This window comes from Phyllosticta citribraziliensis, assembly GCF_038025025.1.
Source record: "Phyllosticta citribraziliensis strain CPC 17464 chromosome Unknown J3D65scaffold_4, whole genome shotgun sequence".
In the NCBI taxonomy this organism is placed as follows: domain Eukaryota; kingdom Fungi; phylum Ascomycota; class Dothideomycetes; order Botryosphaeriales; family Phyllostictaceae; genus Phyllosticta; species Phyllosticta citribraziliensis.
The window spans coordinates 365,631-382,632 of record NW_027117341.1 but is presented as its reverse complement, the minus strand read 5'-3'; the positions used below and the strand labels follow the sequence as shown (position 1 = coordinate 382,632).

Sequence of the window (17,002 nt, the reverse complement as noted above, 5' to 3'; positions counted from 1 at the left end):
ATGAGCATTGGGGGAGATTGAGGGGCGGATCCGGCCACGGCACCGTCGTCATCCTCCTCCTCCTCCAACCTGGTCAGGTCGCGTAGCTCCAGTCTGCAGCTTTGCTCAACTCCACTCGCAACCCTCCGCAACCCAACGCCTCGATATAATGTCTAATGCCCCAGCGCCTGTTCTGTCTCAAAACACTCCCGGCTCCTCCTTCTACAAACGCCTTGTTCCTTCCGCTGCGAGCGCGCCGTCTTTTTGACCCTTGGGCTAACCTCCGCTGGCCTGTCCCGCCACGCTTTGTCTCACCACCACCGCAAACCCACCATGGACGAGTTACCCCCTGATTCGTATACCGCTCAGCGTCTTGTACACAGTGTCCCAGTCCTACGCTCGCCGGCTGTCGCTCACTAACAGAGCCATAGCAACATGCTACTCCCGAACATCTCTACATCACATCGCGCCGCTGCTTCATAGGCCCTATTCCGGAGGGCTGGCTCAAGTCGCACCGCCGCGACTGGTACAAGCGCCACCTTCACATCAACTACTCCTCCCGCGCCGCAACGTTCTCCGCCGGCGAGGTCTTGTCGTTTGACCGCCGCGTCTCGGGCCTCGAAGCGAGCTCCGCCGCTGGAACCTTCAAGTCGAGCTTCCCACAACCACGAGACGTGTCGGGCAACCTGGATGGCGGGGTATCTGAGACTGGACGCAATGCCGAGGCTTCGCGCGCACGCACAGCGCCAGGCCCGGCAGTCGTGGTACCACGCTCGCAGCAGGCTGACGGGGAGATCGTCAGCGAGGAGCTGGAAGGTCGCACGCGCTCGCCCAACGCCGAGTCGCTCGCCTCTCCGAACGACAAACCGCGAAGGAAGAAGAGGCCGGTCGAGCGACGCACGTCGACGGGCTCGTTTGTCACGGCGTCGGAAATCCCAAGCGGCTCGCAGATGAGCCCGCGGCCCACGAGTCCAGCACCGCCCACGAGTCCCGCGCCGCGCGTGTCAAACGGCGAGAGCAGCCTGCAGATTCCACCGAGTTCGCCAGGTGGTGCTGCGTCCACTTCGTCTTTGCTGCCGAGGGCTAACACTGGTGGCGATGCAGACGCAGGGCCGAGCTCGGTTCCAGAGTCGGGGCGCGAGAGACGGCCGTCTGGCCGCGGCCTGGTCAAGTTCAGTTTCCCAGATGCGTCGAAGCGGGCAGAGATTCAGGCCAAGGCGCGGCTGATACAGGCGCCGGGTCGGCGCTTGACGCGGTTGCGTCGTAGCAAGGTCCAACAGGGCCACATTGTCAAGATGGACAAGATGCTTGTTCGCGTCGACTCGACGCTGGAGCAGCTCGATGACGAGTTTGACGAGAATGCCGGGCATCGCATCGAGTCGAGGACATCGGAGAAGTGGAGAGAATACATGGTCGTGTGTAGAGATATGCATGATGAGGATTCAGGGGCAGACTTTGTGTTGCAGCTATACAAGACGAGAGTGAGTTGGCATACAACGCGGGGCTCATCCAGAAAAAGCTCCAACGCAAAATTCCTTTGGAGCGCTGACAATTGTAGGTTATTCCGGCCGTTGAAGGCGCAAAGACGAGAAAAAAGGCCAAGTACGAGATACCACTCACCAGAAAAGTCAGCCGAGTCAACCTCTATTCGTCCTTGGATAAGACTGTCGTTGTTTGGACGCCCTCGAGAAAAGGCACCCGGATATATCTCATTCGGCCGCGTTCTGGACACAGCGCGGTCGAATGGTTTACATTTTTGCGCAAGGTGCTCGGCTGGCAACGAGCATCAGAGCTTCAGATTAACGTACCAGATTTAAAAGTCCAGCTTCGCCTCACCAACCCCTTTCAGGAGCTCGAGGGGTCTGAAGACGTCGCCAAAGCTGCCGAGGGAAACGAAGAAGCCATTGTCAAGGCCGAGCAGGAAGAACAAGCCGTGGCTCGAAACATCATCAAGCGTTCTCTCGAGCTTCTCGTCAAGTCTAAGGAATATGGCCCAGTTGCTCGAGAGTGGGCTGAAAGGGAGCGCATTGGTCTGGCGTGGAAGAGATATGACCGCCTGGAGTGGGTTCACGGGGCCAACGAGAAGAAGATGTATGGCTGTCTCGCCATGTCCAAGACTCACGACCTGGAGCTGCGGCCCAAGAGCCACTTTTCGACGACTGCCAAAACCAAAAAGAACAACGTCCTGACGGAGCCTGTGCCCATTGAAGGCTTCTTGATAAGATTGACGAGCCAGAGGGGCGTGGACAAGAGGCTCGGGAAGATGTTCTTCAAGCGGCTGTACTTTTCGACCCACGACAATTTCTTGATCTTTTCGAGGCCCGCGAGGGTGTCGCCGCCCCCTCCGCCCCATTTTCCAAACGCCAATGGCACCAACGTCCCCTCGGTCAAGGTCATGTCCGAGTCTATTCCTCTGATTTATGCGGTGCGTCGCTCCGAGTTGGCTCGTCATTGATGCTAATGGGAGCAGGTCAATCCATATCCCATCACGGATGGTGAGATCGAATGGCTTTCAGAGGAGAACCCAGTCGGACGGGCAGCTATTGTGCACCATGATCGCGACACCGAAGACGAGAGTAGACGAAAGGATGACTTGCTCCTCAAGAGCGATGGCTACATTAATCTTTGCAACGTCAAGAAGGTCCGAAAGGTTCACCGCGGCGCCGCAGCTGTGGACGCTCACATCGAAGAGGGCTCCGATGTCGATTTTGATATGGACGTAAGTGACTCGGCCGAAGACGACGGCGTGACGCGCGAGTTCGACGACGAGCGCACCTTTGAGCTAGTGCTGCGCAACGGCCTGATAATCCGCTTGCAAGCCTTTGACAAGACGACCAAAAAAGAATGGACGCACCGGCTCCGAGATCTCGTCAAATACTGGAAGCACCGCAGCACGGCAGAAATCACAGCGTACAAGACGGTCCGCAGCGCCAACCTGGCGCTCCTCAACATCGACGAAGAAGCCGAAGCCTTTGTCGGGCAGTACGCCAAAAAGTGGGAGGTGTCGCACACGCACGCGTCGCCGCAGCTCTACAACCTCTGCGGCATCGCGCAGTGCCGCAGCATCCGCATGGCGGGCGTGCTGTACCGCAAGCCGCGGCGGCACGCGACGTTCACGCGCTGCGCCGTCATGCTCGCCGCCTCGCACCTGCTCATCTTCCAGGACTCGCTGCGCAAGGCGACGGGCAAGCAGCTGTCGCACATCCACCACGAGCACATTGCGTCCATCGACCTGGCTGGCGACTCGGTCTACCTGTACGCCGGCCTGCTCACTGAGAACGACCTCTTGTACCGCAACCGCACCTTCGACAGCAGCAAGCCGGGCTCTTCGGCTCTGCCCCGCATTTATCTCGAGGATGGCTGGACGAGTACGGACGAGGACGCCATGACGTGCTTCGTCCTGTGGCAGGGCCGCAAGCGCTCGCTTTTCCGCCGCGGCGCTGCCCCTGATGCTTCGTCCGCTCCCTCCCCCTCTTCTGCCGCCAACAACAACACCACCTCTTCCCTCCGCTCCAACACTACCTCCTCTCTCCTCCCCACCCGCTCCAACACCGCCGGCGGCAGCCGCTTCAAGCTCGTCTCGCAGCTCGGCGTCCCTGGCTCCGCCGTCGTTTTTAAGGCGCGCAGCAGGGCGGAGCGCGACCACTGGGTCCTTGCTATCCAGACGGAGATTGATCGGCTTGTTGATCTGAGGGAGAGTCGGCGGGAGAGGGGTGGCGAGGAGGTGAGGATTGTGGGGTGAGAGATGTGAGTGGGGTGAGTGGTGGGATGGGGTGTTTTGGAAAAGGAAGAGGAATTCTGTAGGGTGGTGGCGAGTAGTATACGTAAATGCAAACGGACACATTGTATCGCTTTGGCGTGTTTGTTGGGCTGTGCTGTACCAAGCTGTAGAAGAATGCGCGTGGCTATTGAATTGTCATTAAAGGTTGTTTGTCTGCCTCTCTGACCACAACCCCCTACCTATCCCGCCGCCCCCCACTCCCCCCAAACACCCCCTCATAATACCCACTCATCTCCAACCTCAGAAGCAGTCGCTCAATGCCACCCAGCGGCTCGCCGCCTCCCCCTAGCCCGCCCAACCTGCCTGCCCTCCCGCCAGCGCTCGCACCCGCCCCGCCACTGCCGCCGCCACTGTTGCTGCTGCCCGCAGTCGTTGTGGCGGCGGTGGATCCAGGCGCGCGCTTCCCGACCAACCCCCTACACACGCTGACAAAGACGGCGAGTTTGGCGCGGAAGGCCGCGTGCAAGCGAAGGATCTCTGCGGCGCGTTGACGACGTTTCCCATCATCCTCGTCGTCGTCGTCGTCGTCGTCGTCGTCGTCGTCGTGCCCACCACCACCAACGACCCTAGCAAAAGCAAGCACAGCGTCCAAAATGGCCTCGAGCAGCTGCATGACCGGGCGCTGGCGGCGCCGCAGCAGCAGCGCGAACAGGATGCTGTCGAGCACGGCGTCGTGGGCGGCGCGCAGGGCCTCGAGGCCGTCGAGGCCGACGGCGGCTGGCACCGATGCTGTTGCGGCGGAGGCGAGCGCGATGCGGCGCTCGACGGCGTCGAGGTCGGCCTCGAAGCGGGCCCAGGCGGCGGCGACGCCGTCGACGAAGAAGTGCGCCGACACGGCCGTGACGAAGTGGTGGGCTTCGAGGCGGAAGAGGGCGGCGGTTGCGTCGGCGTCTGCGTCGGCGTTGGACCTGGTGCGAAAGGACGAGGGCCGCGGCAGTTGGTGCGTGACGACGAAGAGCATGCGCGCCAGGCGCAGCAGCAGCCGGAAGCACTGGTCGTACTTGTCCAGGATGGGCGGGGTGAGGACGAGGTGCAGCGGCGCGGGCGGCGTGTACTGCAGGCGCAGGAAGTCGAGCGCGTACAGCGAGTGCGGGTCCATGACCTGGTCGATTTCGGCGGGCTGCAGGACGCGGATGGCGAAGGAGAGGTTGCCGGGCAGGTCGGGCGTCTCGCGCGGATGTTTTGCTCGGTGAGCGTTTTGCTGCTGCTGCTGTTGTTGCCAGCGGTGGTAGAGAGACGAGGATTGGTAGCTTTCGCTGAGCACGCCCATCAGTGCGAGACGCAGTTCGGAGCTGGCGGGCGGCCAGTTGGTGGAGCGCGAGCCCAGTTTGAGGCCCATTGGCGCTCCGGTTCTGACAGTGCCGCGTCGCCGCTCTGCCGTTTCGAGATCTGGGCTGAAGAGCGCCGAAGTAAGGCGAGACATGAATACCCCGTCGCCGAGAAGTTGATATTGCCGTTGTATTGAAATGTGCAGGCGGAGATTGTGTGACTGAAAGAAAAGTCGGAGTGTGGTGGCATTGACAAGCCGTGCTTGGGCGAGGAAGAGTGGTACCAGAGAAAGGGACGGGGTCAGAGAAAGAGGTGGCGCAAAGGTGTGCATGTTGTTTGCTGTGGAGGTAGTGGAGAGGCAAGCAAGGACCAGTCGATGTAGAGTCGTCGAACCATGCACCTCTTCAGTTCGGGGGGCCTCGTCGAAAAGCTCCATCGTCTCTTGAAGTTCGCGCTCGTACTGTGGGGATGTTGGAGCTGGCGGTAGAGACTGTTCGGCTTTGGGATCCAGCTCTTTCTCTGCTGTGCGCTTGGTTGAACCAAACTTCCTGACAGCATCTGCAAGATCTCTCTCGTACTGCCTGGCTTTGGCGGAAATATTGTCCAAGTCTTCCCACCCGAATTTCCACTCCAGAGGTGGCGGTTCAACACCCACCGAGCGCGGCTTGCACAGGGGGTGTTTGGGATGGTGTTGCTCCAAGAACCGCAAACTTTTCCCAATTTCAAACACCATGCGGCCATCCTCATCGGACACAAATGCCGGCATATGCTCTGATCGGTATGCGTGTTCCGTGATGTCAGGACCATCTTCTGCTGGTTCCTCGACATGAACAAAGGTGTCCTTGACAGATTCTGGGGTGAACTCTGTGTTGAAAGCGTGGCGTAGGCCGGCCCACTGAGCTGCAAACTCGAGCCAAGGTTCGCTGACACTTTTCAAAATTTCTTGGAAAATGGACCTCAGAAGGGGATCTTCTTGCTCCATTTCCTGTACTCTCCAGTACAGAACCGATATCATTTCCTCGTTGGACCTTGAAAACTTGACTGATTCGATCAAGTGCCTCACGATGCTCAAGATCCGATGCGGCCGTTGCAAGAGCTGCTGGAGCTGCAGTGCACTGCGAATCGATTGCCACTGATCACCCAAGTGGTCCTCCATGACAGAAATGATTGTCCCGACAGCATTTGCCAACGCCACCTGCGAGGGGAACGCTTTGTTGGATTGAAACGTCTTTTCGGCAAAGTCTCTGAGATAGCGGAACGTCGAGCCGCCTTCGACAAAGTTGTGGATCAAGCTCTGAGCAGACTGCAGGCTTAGTCCGGATGCCCGCGCGTCGCGAATGGCTGGCAGAAAGGTGTTGCCATCTCTGTCGTACTTGAAGAGTGCCGACGATCGTCCCAGACCCAGATTGAACAGAGATGCGAGGACGACATCCGTCCGTACTATTTGACCGGATAGCACGGGTTGTGGAGTATCCTTGGCTTGCGCAACAGCCTGATCGAAGGCCTCGGGGCCGGCTTCGGCGAGGTATGGGTGGGTGGGCTCTTTGAACCCAGGCTTCTCAAACGACTCCCACGTGTAGAACTTGATGTCGCGATGCACAGGACCCAAATCCGTAGCAAGCCTCCATATATCCTCTTCAATCGTCTCACTCTCCTCTGTTTGTTGGGTTGGCAGTGACGATACGGTCGACTCCTGGACGGAATCCAGGTCTTCCAGAGGGCCATATTGGAAAGTTTCGAGGTCTGGAAGCCGAAGATTATACTCGGGGTTCTTGGACGGCGCGTATGGGTTGTCGACCTCTATGGAGTTGACTGCGGCCGCGTTAGCAGTTGCGACGCGAATTGCGACGGGTACTCACTGTCCAGCTCCGGCTCGCGGAACAGCGTGGCCGACGATTCGAGATCGGGGAGGGCGAACCTCGAGGAACGCCATAGCTCAGGGACCGCAAAGGCGTCGTTGTTTTGCTCAATGTCAATGTCGTCCATGCTCCCTGGTTGCGACCCGGACTGAGGGCGACGCGTTGTTGGTTGGCGCGCGGTATGGGTCCGCGCTTGGACCACCCTGACCCGACGTCAACTCCCGTCTTGACCATCGTCTTGGGTTGTCCGCTCCAATTTCATTTCATCTTGTCTTCGAGTCCAACCTTTGAATCACGGCGACAGGTCATCTTCTTCATGTTTCCCTAGGCTTCAGAGATTGGACCCTGCAATCCGAGCACCGCATCGTCCTCCGCACAGGTCTATCCCTCAACAATAAGCAGGGAAAGAAATTGGTATCTGTCAAAAAAAAAACCCCCCCCTAACTTACCCTGACTTTGGAGAATTTAAAGTGGCCAAAGTTATCATGACATCTACAAGATTCGCACTCGGGAAGAGAACCATGCCCCGTCTTCGGATCTTGTTCGGGACCATCTAAGAAAGCCAGAGACCGATAAGGACAAAGTAACCTCTTTCCCGAGTCAAGAACTTGGTTAAAGAATGGTTATCAGAGAATTGATGATGGAGGCTGGCGGTTCGGTGCAAAGTGGACCAAGCCGCGCAGAGCCCAACAGCGAGACCCCGCACTTGACCGCAATCGGAAAGTGGGTGGAACCGAAAGCCTACCTACGTAAGAGATGCGGCCGGTCCGTGGCTTATATATAGACTTTATCCTCGACCCCGCATCACGACCCTCGACGTCTCCCTATCCCCAACAAGTCGAAAATGTCTTCTTTCGATGTTGCCACGGTTCGGGACAAGTTCCCTGCTCTTAAGCAGAAGCAGCTCTTTTTTGATAATGCCGGCGGGAGCCAGATTTTGGGCGACGTCGTCGACTCGTGAGTGCGTCCAGCAATCGGATATGCAAACAAATGCTGATTTTGACAGCATCGTGTCCTATCTTACCACGACAAACGTGCAACTGGGTGCCAGTTACAATATAGGACAGCAGTCCACTTCCAAATACACTAAAGGTGTCGAGGCTGCGGCCAAGTATATCAATGCGGACCCTGACGAGGTTGGTGAGTTGAGCAAGTGAAATGTTGAAGCTTAAGCCCTTGTCCCTTGGATCTTCATGTCACCAGGAAATTATTTGGAAAAGAGGAGAAAAAAAGAAAACTCCGAAAGGACTGCTTTTGCATCGTTCGATCGAGTCATTTCAAACTGAAAGAAGCAATCCTGATTGATCGACCACGACTCTGACATATCCCTCAGTCATCGGCGCCTCAACAACTCAGCTTCTCCGCAACCTCTCAGAGGCTCTCGACTTTTCACCAGGCGACGAAATCATAGTGTCGGCGCTGGACCACGAAGCCAACATTGCTCCATGGGTAGCTCTGGCCGCTGCACGCAACCTGACGCTCAAATGGTGGACGGTTCCAGCAGGAACCACAAACCCCATCCTCACGCCCTCGTCTCTGGTCCCGCTCCTCTCGTCTCGGACCAGACTGGTGACCTGCACGCACGCATCCAACATCCTGGGGACCATTCACCCCATCCGCGCGCTGGCCGACACGGTGCACACAGTGCCCGGGGCGTACTTCCAGGTCGACGGCGTGGCGTACGCGCCGCACGCGCGCCTCGACATGGGCGAGCTGGGCGTCGACTTCTACACCTTCTCGTGGTACAAGGTGTACGGGCCGCACGTGTCACTGCTGTACGGGCGGCGCGCGGCGCACGAGGCGTCGGTCCGGTCGCTCGGGCACTTCTTCAACCCCTCGCAGACGCTGGAGCAGAAGCTGTCGCTGGCGGCGTCAAACTACGAGCTCACGGCGTCCATCCCCGTCGTCGTCGACTACATGGAGCGAGTCGGCGCGGCCATTCCCGCGCACGAGGAGCGCCTGCAGAGCATCTTGCTCGACTATCTCCGCTCCAAGCCTGACGTGTTTACCATCTTCGGCGTGCCCGATGCGGACCGCGCCAAGCGCGTGCCCACGGTGAGTTGGGGCGTCAAGGGCAGGAGCGCAAAGGAGGTGGTCGAGGCCGTGGAGAAGGCGTCGGATTTCGCGTTTCGATGGGGCCATTTCTACAGCAAGAGGCTGGTCGACGACGTTTTGCAGGCGGGCGAGCACGGCGTCGTGCGGTTCTCAATGGTGCATTACAACACGGAAGAGGAGGTCAAGTCGTTTGTGGAGACTTTTGATCGAGTGATTTTCGGATAGGTCGACGGAGAAGATTCGTCGCTGGGTTTGGCAACACTCCATGGATTGATTGAGCGCCCGCATGAAGAGACTGAAGGTGGCACAAGATACCTATCAATGCCAATCGAGTAGCAGAAGGCGGCCGAGTCAAGAAGACGGGTGAGATGTTTCAGGCGCCAAAGGGCCGCCCGCGAAAAGCAACATGGAATAGAAGTTTGAAACCGACCGTATCAACGCGCGGGGCATTCTGGATATAAAGCGAGAGACCAATCCCTTTTCCAAACCACTCTGACAAAAGACCACCTGTTCGACGATCGTTGTCGGTGGTGGTGGTCAGCAACTCTTTCGCCTGCGACGCTGCCTTGCCTTAGGGTACTGCTGCCGCGCCGTCCAATCACAGCCCGAGGCGCACCACTCGGACCGCGCACGCGCACGCGCACACTCCAGTCCACGGCAGTCGGAATCGGATCTGAGCCCACCAAAGGAACCATCGCATGTCATCGTCGGCTCGATAAACCAGACCTCAACTGACACTCGGCCGATATCGTGGACAGCAGCGCCGTAGTGTTCTCTGCTACTATTTCTCTGCCAAAACACTGCAACGCCCTCCGCGACTCGCCCTCTGGTACTCGACGCTGCCGAAACAGGCCAAGGTACATGTACCTTGCACCATACCCTGAGGAATCCAACGTACCCGCCTAAGGAAAGAAAGAGTCACCACCACCTCACGCCAAAAATGAGCGCACGTGCGCTAAAAAGCAGCCAGCCGGCGAACAACAACAATGGCTACGGCACCCTTTCCGACGCAGGCGTCGTCTCGTCATCCACCAGCAGCCACCACACTCACACGCCGACGCAGATGGAAGACGCCGTTCTGCCGGGCGGTGGCGCCGCCAGCAACGGTACAGCCAAGAAAGGTACCGGTGGCCGCTGGTGGCGCTACTGGCGGCACAGGGTCTGGGCGGAGATTGACACGACGCATGTTGACGTGCCGTTGTTGGCTACGTGCTTTTGTGCGGGCTTGACGGATAGCACGCTGTACAATGGTTCGTCTTTTTCTCTTTTTTTTCTTTTTCTTTTTTTTTTTTGTCCTTTGCTTCGTCTCCAAACTTGCGTTTTTGTCCGAGGGTTGCGATGGGTCGTGGAAGACACGAGCATACCTCAGACGGTGATTGCCGGGGGCAGAAAGACAAACAAACACAACACCTCTCTTATGATGTCAACAACCAGCTAACCGCGACCGCAACAGCATTCAGCACCTTCGTCTCGATGCAAACCGGCAACACAATCTTCATCGCACTGGGCGCCTCCGGGCAAAACAGCAAGCCCTACGGCTGGGTGCGCTCGCTGACGTCGCTCGTCGCCTTCATCTGCGGCTCCTTCTTCTTCAGCCGCATCGTCAACGAGCTGGGCGCGCGCCGCCGCTTCACGCTGCTCCTGTCGTACCTGCTGCAGAGCGTCTTCGTCGTCGTGGCCGCCAGCCTGGCCCAGGCCCACGTCATCGACGGCTCCGTCCCGCAGCCCCCCAACCCGGACGGCACCCCGCGCTGGAACGAGCTGGGCCCCATCGCGCTGCTCAGCTTCCAGGGCGCCGCCCAGATCGTCGTCAGCAGGGCTGTCGGCTTGAATGAGGTGCCCACGCTCGTCTTGACTAGCTTGCTGTGCGATCTTTTTAGCGACCCGAGTCTGGTGGCGCCGCTGAGCGCCAATGCGAAGAGGAATCGCCGCGTTGTCGCGTTTGTGCTGACCCTGCTGGGCGCTATTGCTGGTGGGTGGATCTCGAAGAAGACGGGCGGCATCATGTGTTCGCTGTGGGTTGTGGCGGCCATCAAGTTTGTGGTTGCCGTCTGTTGGATTTGGTTCCCGGCGCTGTGATTGTTGGGTGACGGAGAGCTTTTCCTGGGGTTGGATCATGTCCATAGAAGTGGAAAGTCAGGAGAGAAATCTCATTTTTTGCTACACCATTGTGGTCCTTGTGCGTTAAGGGCGTGGAGATGCCGCTGGTATGCTCATCTGGATGTCTTGTTGAGAGCGCTGCTAAAGATCGTCAAAGGGGCAGATTGAGACTGCTAGTATTCAAGTCAGAGCAATCCTTGCCGCGCGATGTGCTTCATTCGACTTTTCCCTGGTTTCTTCAGCGCATCGCTGATTGTATAGACTGTCAGATGCACACTCTACCAGATCAAGTCTGAGGTCGGCGGAGCCGTCGAGGCCAGTGACGAACGACGATATCCATTTTGGAAATTGCCGTCACAGCAGCAGCGCCAGGAGCATGATTTGCCGCCTCTGTTGAGCAGAGGGATGGAGGCAATGATGGCAGTCCCGCTGGTGTCTGGTTTTTTCTCCTTGCTCGTTCCTAGCCGTGGCTGATGGGCGTTCCTTGAAAGATTGTCAATTGTACCGTGCCTGGGCTTGAGAGATGGCGGCCCTGTCGTTGTTGTGTCGTGGTGCACGTGCAATTTGCATCGCATCCCATTGCACAACAGAAAGCCCCCAACGTGGACGGACGGACAGACGGACAGCTTCGGCAGCCCGGCCCTGCTTTCCGCTCTCACCTGTCTGTGCGGGCGCTGCGGTGCCGGACCACGCGGGCATTAGGTCTGTTTGCCGTGTGTGTCCGTGGGAGGTTGGTGCGCTGGAGCGGGCGAACGGGTCGTGCTCCTGACGATGCTGACGGCTACGGGACGGACGGTCGACCGACAGTCGACCGACGCTTTGGCCCCCCCTTTGGCCCCCCCTTTGGGAAAACCGTGTCGTTTCCGGGTGCGTTGGTAGTGGTGCTAGGGATTGAGACTTTGCCGTGGGCGCGCTGGGGTTGCGGGTTGGAGAGGGATGTGAAGGGGCAAGACTCGGCCCTTGTTGTGTTTATGGGGTTGTTGAGAGAGAGGTGGGATTTTCTTGCTGTCTGCGCGCTCCCAGCCTGAATCCGGTCTTTTTCCATCGCCTTGTCTATGGCCGGTCGAACCCTGAATTATCTCCTCTGCGGTGCAACTGGGAACTCGCCCCGTGTCCGTGGTCGTACAGCAGAGCTAATCGAGCGCGACTGAGATTGGCAAATTGTATCCATCCAGCATTCGACATCGGCTCATCTTCTGGGCCTAATGATGACGGACTGGCGCGAATATGACAGTTTCTGTGGTCGACTGGTCGACCCCCGCAGATTGTGTATGGTAGCATCGTATGGTAGCACAGCATGGTGTTGGCTGAGTGGGTTCGGGTGTGAGCAAGCACAAAATAATGGCCTGGCCTCTTCCGATGCCGCGGAGCGCGGGGCTTGTTGGAGCGACTGCAGGCCTTGCATGGCTTTTTTTTTCTTCTGGCCTTGCGCAACCCGTTTGGCTTGTTTCGTTGAAAGAGTAGCCGGCTCCAAGCGCTTCGTCAGGCCGCTCAGTCTATTCTGCGTGATCAGTCCGAGTCTTCCTGATGTCCAGACTTACTGCAAATTCGCCGAGATGGTTCTGGGTGTTGCGTAGACCATTGCCGTGGCTTACAGCCGGATGCTCCGCAAGGGACATGGCGATCATCCAACCAAATGACGTTGCTGGGGGGCGGAGGGTGCTATGTTGATAGACGTCGTCCAATTCGGGGATTGAAAACTCTTATTGTGACGATTTTCCGGGCCTGGCCATTGATTGGTGTTCCAACGCGCGATAGAGGTTTGTGCCCGGTGCAAACAAAGAGAGAGAGCAGAGAGGTAATAGAAGTGGGGCAAGATTGGGCAAACGGAAATGCCCATCCTGGCTCTTGGTGGAGCACAGCAAGGCCGTGACTGTTCAGAGAAGAAGCGGAAACTGCCAAATTCTGGCTCAGGACCAAGGGCGGTTCGATGCAGTAGTGATATCGTTGGTTGAGCCAAGCGGGGAAGAAGCGAGTCGGCTTTTGCGCTGGCCACCTCTTGGAGTACTGTTACGACGCTCTCCCATCATCTCACACTCGAGCCAGCGAGCTGGATTACTCATGCGCAAGCCTCTTATCTTTCATGAATTTCTGGGGAGGCATACCTTACAAACCCAAGGACGTCCCTTCTCGCAGCACCTTCCCGTCTGCCTCTCTCCTTGTCGACAGCCTTCACCTCGACTCGCCTCTGGCTTCATCTTACATACCGCGACGGCAAGTACTGCTACCAAAACTCAAATGCAGCTGTTTCTGACTGCAGCGAATCCGATACCTCTGCTAACGAGACCCTCCCACCTCTTTCTCTCACGAACGGGGCGCTAGGGCTCGCAGTTTCCACAACAATCGAGACGCGGTTCGATCTTGCAGGCAACACTCAGTCCTCCTTGTCAAGAGCGCGGCGCGCAACAGAGGCTGAAGCCATTTTTAAAGTACGAACGGATCTGCAGAGGGCCTGCGAATGACGTATCGAGACACCGCCGGAAACTTCGCCGCGCCATCCAGCCTCAAATCCTATCCACACTCATGTGTCGAACATCATGGAATCGTCGGATAATCTCGCGGAAAGCGGCGGCTGGACCCAAACTTTGTCAGTAAAGATAATGTTGGGGTAAAAACTGTCGACGCTGGAATCTAGAGACCAGTTGCTCGCGTTGGCGACGTGCTGCTTAAACGCGTCCGGGAGTCGTTCCATTGCCGTACCAAGATTCGGCATCCTCCAGTCTCCGGCACGATAGTCGAATGGAAGAGGAACTTCGGGTGGCCAATTGACTCTCGTGAGCTGTGAGAGAGTCAAAAGCGCGTTTCCCTGTCCTGCCAAATCCGGTCTGGAGATGAACTCGTCCCTGAGACGAGGCCTTGGAAATGTCAGATTACTGGAGTCTCCAGATGGGAGCGTACGAAATGGAAAGAGCTAGGATTTACCAGGGCAAAAAATCAACCCAGGCCGGGTGTGGAACGACACTTTGCTCAGCGGTGGGCTTGAGACACTCGGGAATCGCGTGGTAATACTCCATGGTTGGAAAAATGCGCCACTTGGATGCTGTCAGTGATTGGACATGGCCATTTGGAAGAACGCAACGCGCCATTCCGATGTATGGCTTACTAACGTTGAGATACTTGACCATCAAGTAAAACATGGCCACCCTTTCCGCGATCCCAGGGTACATCATTTGCCCTATGATGCTGGCCACAAATTCGGCAACATTTGGGTTCTCACTTAGAGCTGGAATCCCGCTCTCCATCTGGCACAGTAGCAACGAATTCACCGCGTCTCCGGTCTCCGTCGGATCACGCTCAGACAGCCATCCTATCGGCTGAGCGTACAAATCCTTTCGTCTCCGGATGAACAAGAGGAATTCGGCGGTGAATTGGTCCTCTGCCGCCATATCTGGGGGCTGAAGAGAATATTCGGGCATGCTGGCGCTGTGCACCTGGTCCAATCCAGCGACAGGCATTTCTTCTACGGGATAGCCCTCCGTTCTTGACATCCATTGAATGGTCTCGCGCTGAGAATTTTCCGGTTGAAAGTACCGCCACGAATTTTGACCGCGAAGGCCTTCCCGGCCGAGGGTGTTTGAGTAAAAGACGCCTCCTCCCGAACTCAGAGGCTGTTGTGCCAGCATGTCATGGGAGGAGTTGGTGACGTATGGAAGGCCGGGCGTTGACGGAGACGAAACAGACACCGAACCGCTGGATCGACCTGCATCCTGCCACGCCTTGAAGGTATCAGCGAGGGTTACATAAACGGCAATGTCACGACGTGGTCACTCGGAAAGCTTCAAGGCATCTTACCGGAGTGTTGATATGGGCAAAGTGCGCCGGTCCCCTGCCATTCAAATCCACGGCCCTGTCTGAGCTCGGGGGCGGAAATGGTATCTGGGCGCCATAAGTCGTGTTTGCGGTCTCGAGGACGGAATCGATGTTGACATCTTGTGGGGCAGCGTCAATGTCCATGCTTCTCTCCGCGCTACTCCTTCCAGTTCTTTTTTCCGCAAGTTGTTTTTCTCCGACAATTCTCTCATTTGCGCCTTGCCGTCGCTTAAGCAGAGCCGCCACCTCCTCCACGCTTTGAAAATCATCGGGAGGTAATCGCCTCGCAATCTCAACCGCTGACGCTGTGTCGCGCGCAGCGCAGATTTCCCTGATCACATCCTTGAGATCCTCGTTCTCTTGTTTCAATCTTTGGTTTGTCTGCTTCAGAGCCGATGTCCTCCGCTTGTCCCCGTCCATGTCGTAGAAACAATCGGTGCGGCCTCTTGCCTCGCACGAAGCGCACGTCGGTCGTTTCCCATCGCATTTGGATTTTCGATTCTGGCATGGCGTGCACGCGACGTTGGTGACGTGGGTGCGCGTGGCTTTGCCTTTGGGCTTCTCGGAGGGTTGTGGGCTCGTCGCGTCGTCGCTCCTCTCGCCTGCGGATGGCGAGGGCGCAGGTGCCAATGAGGCCCTTCTCGAAGTCTCGGATTTGATCGCGCTCGTCGACGGAGTCCGTGAAGTCTTGGAGGTGGTAGGAATTTGGCCCTGCGAAAGATTTTTCGATTCCTTACGCCGACGCGTACCCTTGCTTGACATATCTGAAAGATCCGGACAGCTGGGGGAACTGCGCTTCTGACACTACGGAGCCGCAATCAAGCTGCGGCCAATGTCAAGCGCCTTTTCAAGAATGAGCGGACCTCGTTGTCGATCGGGGACAGAGTATCGCGGATTGTTCGAGATCGCGTTCCGAAACGTCAACTGAGGTTGTGGGTAGCGGGGCAAGGAGGGGAGAAAGAATGCCGCGACGTGACAAGCGCGTTCGCGCGGTCAAAATCGAACCAGCCCTTCGTTGGGTTGAACAGCATGCTGCCGGCTGCGCCGCCCGCGATCGATGTGGGTTTGTCGAATGGCGCCTCCCGTACTGTCTGCGTGGATCTGCCCAGCTTGCGCTCGGGATAGGGTCGCGGAGATTACTGCGATGCTCCCTGATTATTTTGCGACCTCACAAAATTCCTCTTGAATTTGAAGAGCATGGGCTGCGTTTGGACATTGGTGCCCTGACGGGCGTTGCGCCGCTTCTCCAGGAAATCACCTGCGGCATTGTTCCACCAACCGCTGACAGGGACTACTTTGCAACCCTCCATGTCCGTCATTCACGCCGACGGCTTGAATCGTGTCCCTCGACATCATTACGCGAGCTCGGCACTATTTGTACGTGAACCACGGAGCCACGACGTTGCCTTCTCGAACCGTCCTAAGAGAGCTTTCTAACAGTGTCAAGCATCTTGCCATGATTGGCCTTTTCATGGGCCGTGGCACAGCATCGACCCACTTCGATATGTATGTCGGACGTCTGAATCGAAACTGGAACCATTCGAGTAGGGTTCTAGACCGAGCGTCGACTTTTACGAATCTCGAAAGACCCCTGTATGACTGTGGCAAACGTCAAAGCTATCAAGTGCTCTGTTGCACCAGGATGCGTCCCGTCGCCGACCTTCTACATCCACCTGCTATTCATCTGCTTCCAATGGAGACCGAAATCGTGATCTACTTTGCAAGCTCTCCTTTTCCCTCCTCTTATTGATCCGTTCTGGATATTCAAGGAGATTGTTATTCCAATCCATCACCGGCTTCTGCTAATGATTCGAACCACAGCCACGTCTTATCAAGACCCAATGGCTCTGCATCACAACTTGGGATGCCCATCCAGTCATGAGTATGACCGATGATGCCATTGCGGGAGAGAGCGGAAGATCCGAAGTCGGTTTGTATGAATCCCAGGGGAATCTTCGCTACGACAAGAGTACGGCGCTATGGTCGTCTAACACGCGTCTAATATGAACTGCGGCGCGTCAAATCCAATATCGCCGTCTGACCGAGAATCTCTGGTTCAGCTCTAGCCGATCAAGACATTTATTTCCCATATAAATAGCCCAGCAATGTCGCTTAGGCTCTGTATTTTCCACACGCCGTCTTTCCACTT

At 57.2% G+C, this 17,002-nt stretch overlaps 5 protein-coding genes across 5 annotated transcripts; 3 read left to right on the top strand and 2 right to left on the bottom strand.

Moving 5' to 3' along the window:
• The first annotated feature begins 20 nt into the window (after positions 1-20).
• Positions 21-3,915, top strand: J3D65DRAFT_278159 (Pleckstrin homology domain-containing protein). Its single transcript, XM_066795036.1, has 5 exons — positions 21-354; positions 411-1,460; positions 1,538-2,404; positions 2,450-2,620; positions 2,672-3,915. Exons 1-5 carry the CDS (start codon positions 313-315, stop codon positions 3,719-3,721), a joined length of 3,180 nt encoding a protein of 1,059 aa, XP_066656653.1. The 5' UTR covers positions 21-312; the 3' UTR covers positions 3,722-3,915.
• Positions 3,916-3,935: 20 nt separating this feature from the next.
• Positions 3,936-7,015, bottom strand: J3D65DRAFT_550626 (Spc98 family-domain-containing protein; the record flags this gene model as incomplete). Its single annotated transcript, XM_066797003.1, has 2 exons — positions 3,936-6,841; positions 6,889-7,015. The coding sequence occupies 2 exons, from the start codon at positions 7,013-7,015 to the stop codon at positions 3,936-3,938; spliced, it is 3,033 nt and encodes a 1,010-aa protein (XP_066656652.1).
• A 596-nt stretch (positions 7,016-7,611) lies between these two features.
• J3D65DRAFT_618448 (pyridoxal phosphate-dependent transferase) lies at positions 7,612-9,446 on the top strand. Its single transcript, XM_066799649.1, has 3 exons — positions 7,612-7,845; positions 7,895-8,028; positions 8,222-9,446. The coding sequence occupies exons 1-3, from the start codon at positions 7,733-7,735 to the stop codon at positions 9,166-9,168; spliced, it is 1,194 nt and encodes a 397-aa protein (XP_066656651.1). The 5' UTR covers positions 7,612-7,732; the 3' UTR covers positions 9,169-9,446.
• A 76-nt stretch (positions 9,447-9,522) lies between these two features.
• On the top strand, positions 9,523-11,195 carry J3D65DRAFT_618443 (uncharacterized protein). Its single transcript, XM_066799648.1, has 2 exons — positions 9,523-10,193; positions 10,397-11,195. Exons 1-2 carry the CDS (start codon positions 9,884-9,886, stop codon positions 11,020-11,022), a joined length of 936 nt encoding a protein of 311 aa, XP_066656650.1. The 5' UTR covers positions 9,523-9,883; the 3' UTR covers positions 11,023-11,195.
• A 3,335-nt stretch (positions 11,196-14,530) lies between these two features.
• Positions 14,531-15,715, bottom strand: J3D65DRAFT_278020 (uncharacterized protein). Its single transcript, XM_066795033.1, has one exon. It carries the CDS (start codon positions 15,613-15,615, stop codon positions 14,797-14,799), a length of 819 nt encoding a protein of 272 aa, XP_066656649.1. The 5' UTR covers positions 15,616-15,715; the 3' UTR covers positions 14,531-14,796.
• Between the last annotated feature and the right edge of the window lie 1,287 nt (positions 15,716-17,002).